The sequence below is a fragment of the Limulus polyphemus genome, unplaced genomic scaffold (assembly GCF_000517525.1).
Source record: "Limulus polyphemus unplaced genomic scaffold, Limulus_polyphemus-2.1.2 Scaffold2177, whole genome shotgun sequence".
In the NCBI taxonomy this organism is placed as follows: Eukaryota; Metazoa; Arthropoda; class Merostomata; order Xiphosura; family Limulidae; genus Limulus; species Limulus polyphemus.
The window spans coordinates 54,043-60,625 of record NW_013667787.1 but is presented as its reverse complement, the minus strand read 5'-3'; the positions used below and the strand labels follow the sequence as shown (position 1 = coordinate 60,625).

Here is a 6,583-nt window from a genome sequence, read left to right as displayed (position 1 = left end):
TGTGTACTAAAAGTTTGTATCTAGGAAGAATAAACTGGTTTAATCAAGAAAGGACTTGTTTCGCTGAAGATCCTTAGAAAGAATTTTTACTGGAAAGTATCAAACAAGCAGATACGTAACAAATTGGTGTCAGAGAGCGGGACAGAAAAAAAAAGAAAAAAGAGGGATATGAGAAGTGGCAAATCAAACTATGACTTAGCAGATTTGATGGCAGCAATACAAGAACAGCAAAAGAAACAAGAGAAACGAGAATATAAACAAGAAAAAAAGACTACAGCAGTGGTTAGAGGAGAAAGAAAATAAACAAGAAGAGAGGCTACAGCAGTGGTTGGAGGAGAAAGAAAATGAACAAGAAGAGAGATTACAGCAGTGGCAAGAAAACCAGCACCAGTGACAGCTGGAACAAGAAAGAAAACAAGAAGTACAAATGTGAAAGATTAGTGAATTTCAAAGTGAATTAAATACATTAAAGGACGACTTACTGTCTTATACACAAGGAGGATATGTTAGCCATGGACCTAATCAACCCCAGACAACAGGAAGCCCCTCCCAGACCCTGCCGCTAAACCCTAATGCAGACATCTGTGGTCCTGAAAGAAGTCACATTCCAGACATTAGTGTCAGCAATAGGGGTAATCTAGTACGAAGGAAGCCACAAATATTCGATGGGAGGGCACCATGGGAAGCATATAGAGCATAATTTGAGCTCCTGGTAGAAATGAATGGATGGACAGAGGAGCAGAAAGCAGTGTACCTGGCAACGAGCTTGAAGGGACAACTACTGGAAATACTTGGACAGTTATCAGCAGATGATAGGTACAACTATAGAGCACTGGTAGCTGCTCTAGAAATCTGGTGTGGAACTCAAAATCAGTCCGAAGTATACAGGGCTAGGTTTAGGACAAGAGTCTGAACCACCTGATGTCCTCAAGCTGTTGCTGAGGGATCAGTTTGTAAATGCCTTTGACAGTCCACAACTGGAGATACAAGTGAATCAAGCACACCCCACTACTCTGCAGGATGCAATGGACAGAGCTCTTGGATTCGAATCCTATGTTAAGTCCAGTGCAAAGATTCCAAGAAGACCCATGCACATTAGGGTTGGACTACATACTACCGAGGAAGTGTGTAGTTAACTTTGATAAAATGACGTTTGGGAACAACAAAGGCTACATTCCGGTAAGTGTTGCTGCATCTGTTGATTTGCATGTCACAGCACTTAAGTCAACTAAAACACCCCTATGTCAGAAAAGATAATTTGGGGTAGAATGAAAGAACATCCCCAAGGAAGCCCGATGCTTGTGGAAGCAGTGGAAGACCCATTTAGGCCAGCGGACGTGAAGAATGGAAGGTCACTTGTGGCAAGTCATCAAGTAGTACCCATAACAGTTGCTAATTTCTCTAAATGTGAGCAGACACTTAAGGAAGGGGCATTGTTGGATGTGTGCCAGGAGGTAGAGCTAGTCAATGTTAAGGCAAGAAATACAACCATAAAGAAAGGACATCCTCTCACAGAACATTTAACTGACCTCTATAAGAAGAGCATAGTCCATTTGTCATCATCACAGGCTCTTCAGTGGTGATGATTATTTCACCAAGTGGCCTGGGGCATATGCAATACCAAATCAAAAAGCTACAACTTTAGCTTCGGCTATTAGTGAGTTGTTCTTCAGGTTCGGTATGTCATACGAACTGCATTCTGATCAAGGCCGTAACTTGGAATTAGCTGTGTTCCATGAATGCTGCAAGTTGTTTGGCATACGAAAGACCAGGACAACGCCACTTCACCCACAGTCTGATGGGATGGTAGAAAAGTACAATTGGAAACTGGGACAGGAATTGGCAAAGTTTTGTAATAGCTGCCAAGATGACTGGGATGTCTTACTTCCTCCATTGTTGATGGCCTATAGAACAGCAGAGCACGAAGCCATTGGATACACTCCAGCAAAGCTGATATTTGGTCGGGAACTTATGTTGCCAGTGGACCTGATAACAGGATGCCCAATTTTTGAAGAGTTGACTGAAAGTTTGCCAGGGTTCGTGAAAGTGTTATCTGAAAGAATGGATGATATTCATCATCAAGTGCATTCAAACTTAAAAACGTCTGTGATTCCATGATGCTATGTTATGATAAGAGATCTACTGAAGTCCGCTTTGAACCAGGAGACAAGGTGTAGTTGTATAATCCCAGGAAGACCAGAGGGAAGTCTCCTAAGTTGTCTTCTCCATAGGAAGGCCCATATGACATAGTGGATCGTCTCTCAGACGTGAATTTCCGACTAAAATGTGGTCCGCGAGGTGAGCCAAAAGTGGCGCATGCCAACAGGCTTTGGCGTTATCATGGTCCAGGACATTTCAGTTGGAACAAAATGAACAACAGAATAAATGATGCTACTGAAGACGTGTCACCTGAAAAAGCCACTGTTGAAGAAGAAACTTTACCAGTTTTGAGAAGGAAAACAGTGAAGCCATTAATGAAGTTACTACCACTAATGTGACTACTACCAATAATGAGACATTTTCTAATGGAGCAGATGAATTCCATGTGAAGTAGAAGCCAATGAGATGGAGACCAGTACAAAAAAAACGTCCTGTAAAATTAAGAGACTTTTTGTATTTTAATTTTGTTTGTAAATTCTGTACAATTAACTTAGTTATTATTAATTATCTATTGGTTTAATGTAAGTGGCTATTGTTCGGGATGAACAATACTAAGGAAGGGGAAGTGTTACAACAGCGGAAGTCACGTGGCGCTGGTAGCATGCGTGAAATTTCTCGAATTATCGGGGCAGACCGAGTTTGTTCGAGACGCCCTCTTCTTTAGTATATAAGCCTGGCAGAGAAAGCCACCGGAAATAATAAAGTGTGTGTTTTGTACTCGTCGAGTGCGAAGTTATCAAGATTGTAAATTGCTGTGATTTATAACATGTATTATAAAAGTTTTCAAGTTTAAAGTGAAGAGAAACGTACTGACTGTGCAATTACTGTGTTCTAAAAGTTTGTATCGAGAAAGAATAAACTGGTTTAATCAAGAAAGGACTTTTATCGCTGAAGTTCCTAGAAAGAATTTCTAACGGAAATTAACAAACAAGCAGATACATAACAATACTATAGCCTTAAAGTGCAGAGCCTGATTTTGCAGTACCAGGCCATTGATACTAGTTACTAGGCCACGCTGGACCCCATCAGTTGATTATGTATCTGTTTCCTAACAGAATGATCCAAATTAAACAAGAAATAAGTTATCAGGTAAATATAAGCATACGCCAAGTCTATTACATTACGAGGTTTGCCCTTAGCACCTATTAAATGACTTGTAGCTCGCTGCACGTTACGTCAATGCATAGCTCGCGCCATCTTGCGCGCTGTGCACTCCTGTTGAAACAAATGAAATGAAATGATAAAATCCTTTATTGTTTCCCATTCAGTTTTCTTTAGGATTTAAAAAAAATCATGACAGGTGATTGTAGGGGCTATGACTGTTTGTTCAAATCTTACTATAAAGATGATCCATTGTGTGTTAGCATCCATTTTTGTTCAACTTGGAGCATGATAGTGGGTAAAACAAAATACGCAGCCTAGCTAACTAATGAATGAATATTTGCTGTAAGTGTAACTACCAATTTGGCCGCCACTATCGATTTCATTCCTTTAAGTCGTACGCTCAATCCTTTTTTTGGCCACACCTTTTTCACACGTAAGATGTTTTTGATTAGATATCATGACTTTTTGTCAATACACAACAACAAACAAAGCAAGTAAGGAAGTGACACTGTTACTCGGAACAGACCTTTACTTTACAGAACCAACCAGATTCTTTAAAATATATAGCAGGGGTTTTCCTCTCTAAAACAGTGTTAATTAATAATTTTCTTTACAGTAACGCCATGGAATTTAGATTAACAGTTTCTAGTCATCACCCCATGCAATTTGTACAGACTTATAAAGCATCATTATTTACGCTAATTGCTTAAGCTAATATCACGTGACACTAAACGTTCTTTAATTATAATAATTTCATAAAATTTAAGAAATTTGTGCTGAAAATTTTACAATGAATAATCAATGATAACCGTCTACCAGTACGATTCGTTTGAAAACTTGAGCTAGAAACTGCTAATCTAGTTTGCTTGGCCTAACCAATACTTATGTATCTGAACGTCCTTTCACCTTATCCCCCAGTGGCACAGAGATATGTCTGCGGACTTACAACACTAGAAACCGAGTTTCGATACCCGTGGTGGGCAGAGCACAGATAGCCCATGTGTAACGTTGTGCTTAACTACAAACAAACAATCTTAGTAAAGCTGTAGTAGAAATTTCAGACCAATAGCTTACGTGACTTTCTGCATAGGCGTGCGCAAAACTTTTGGTCAAATTTGAGTGTTTTTTGTTGAATAACTTTGCACATGTGGTTTATGTTTAAACCAAATTTGACATCTAATTGTAAAGATTTATCAGTGTACCAACCTTGAAAAAAATCTATAAAACTTAAGTATGTTTTTCTATCAAATAACGTTTCCGCACTTTCGGTGCGAATAGGAAAAAAAAAGGAAAAATTCAATCAAGATTGGAGATTTTATATCTCGTGTATTTCTTAATGGATTGCCTTGAAATTTGGTATGTGAAGTAAGAGTTCAATAGAGCATATCCATTGAAAATATGTAATAATTTGGATTACTACAGTCCGAGCTACAGAAGGTGGAAAATCGCTAAATTATCACTCCTATTAATAACACGCAGTGTGCCCTGCAGGTTGTTTTGGCCGCACGACACAATACTGTGTCTCTTGAAATTGCAATACAAATCAAAAATAAATCAGACATGATTCTAACTTACTTACTTTCATCATTTCTATAACTCCTGTCGACCATATTCTCTTCTCCGAAATTAAAGTGAATTATTCATTTACGGTGATTAAAACTGTAGCAAGTACAAACCTAAACTCAACCAGTAACGATTCTAAATTACATACCTTCGTCATTTCCATAGATCTTGTCGACGGTCTTCTCTTCTTCGAAACTAAAGTACATTGCTCAGTTAAGATGATTAAAACTGTAATAAAACAGAAAAGCAGTTTTACTGAGGGAATTGTATTTAGTGTTGAGTTTGAAGTCTTCAGAGTTTCAAGTATGAACCTTTGTGAGAAAGAAAATAATATGTGCTCAGTGTCCGAAGACGTACAGTTCAAGTGACTGAAGGCAAGTCCAAAGGTTCCTTTACATCTAGATGGCCTTTCACTTCTATAATCTGCCAACTATATCAGCATTGTTTGTTTCAAATAGTGTATTTGTAGCTGAGCACGTTCTGCACTGATAACAAATGAGTCTTACATTTTCTGTTTTCAAGCACGATCAGCATTGTGAATACCCTATCGGTACTTTTCCAATAGAAATAATTTTTCTGAAGAAACACTTTATAAATAAACAAATAACGACAATATCTGGATGGTATAACACAGGAGCGTAGCTGATGTGGGAATACAATATAAACATAAATTATATTGATCACGTCATCCGTTTAAGGAATACCACTTTTACAACATCCTTTTTCAGACACTTGTAAATAATTTTTATGTAAGTAGAAAAATAATGCCCTGTAACCTGTTTTACTTATTTCCCATACATGTAGTATCTTTGTGAGTAATTCTTACTTACCTAAGTTGGTTAAAATACCACGGCAGTAACACGACAGATCTAGCTGGACTTTATACTTATTTGTTTACCAAGAAAATGACAACACGACCAAAAGTGTCATATCTCTTCAGATTTTGTTTTAAAGTGAAAATTGGAAAAGTAAGTTCCACTTTATTTGTTGTTTTTCATATGAAATAATAACCTAAACCCCAAATTGAAATTACTGATTATTGTGATTTTTTTTTTTTAGAACTGTTAATTTTAAAATCAAAAGAACAACGTTTAACACAGCAACATCTCTCTATCTTAGCGTCGCAAATAAAGAACAGATCAGTAAAACTATACAAATTACTTCTGGGAATTTTAAAATAATTCCACCTACAATTTGCTGTCACAAAATGTAATTAGTTTTTCCGTATGTAAAAAAGAGAGCAAAAAAAAAGTAAAATTAAAATAAAAACAAGTTATTTAAGAAAAATTATACTGATAAAAAAAAAAACACGAAGTGATTAATAAAACGTTTCCACTGAAGATACATTCTAACGTTCAAAACGGTCCTATAGTTATATGAACAGCATATTTACTCCAAACGGGACCCCAGTGGCTCAGCAGTAAGTCTAAAGGACTATAACGTGAAAAACCGGGTTTCGATACACGTGGTGGGCACAGCATAGATAGCCAATTTGTAGCTTTGCTCTTAACTACAAACAATACTCCAAACGTGTGTGTTTTATGTAGCAAAGCCACAGCGAACATCGGGCTATTTGCTGTGTTCACCACCGAGGGTAATCGATTCCTGATTTTAGCGTTGTAAATTCGTAGACTTACCGCTGTCCCACCAGAGGACAACTCCCAACGGTTTGTTTGTTTTGAATTTCTCTCAAAGCTACACGAAGGCTATCTGCGCTATCCGTCCCTAATTTAGCGGGGTAAGACATGAGGGATGG

General features: G+C 37.7%; 1 protein-coding gene across 1 annotated transcript in view; it reads right to left on the bottom strand.

Moving 5' to 3' along the window:
- LOC106466173 (carbonic anhydrase-related protein-like) overlaps positions 1-5,234 on the bottom strand; it is a 76,223-nt gene extending 70,989 nt beyond the window's left edge. Inside the window, exon 1 of the mRNA XM_022394141.1 lies at positions 4,976-5,234. Within this exon, the coding sequence (XP_022249849.1) occupies positions 4,976-5,033 (58 nt within the window). The 5' untranslated portion in view covers positions 5,034-5,234. The remainder of the gene's footprint in view (positions 1-4,975) is intronic.
- Positions 5,235-6,583: the final 1,349 nt, after the last annotated feature.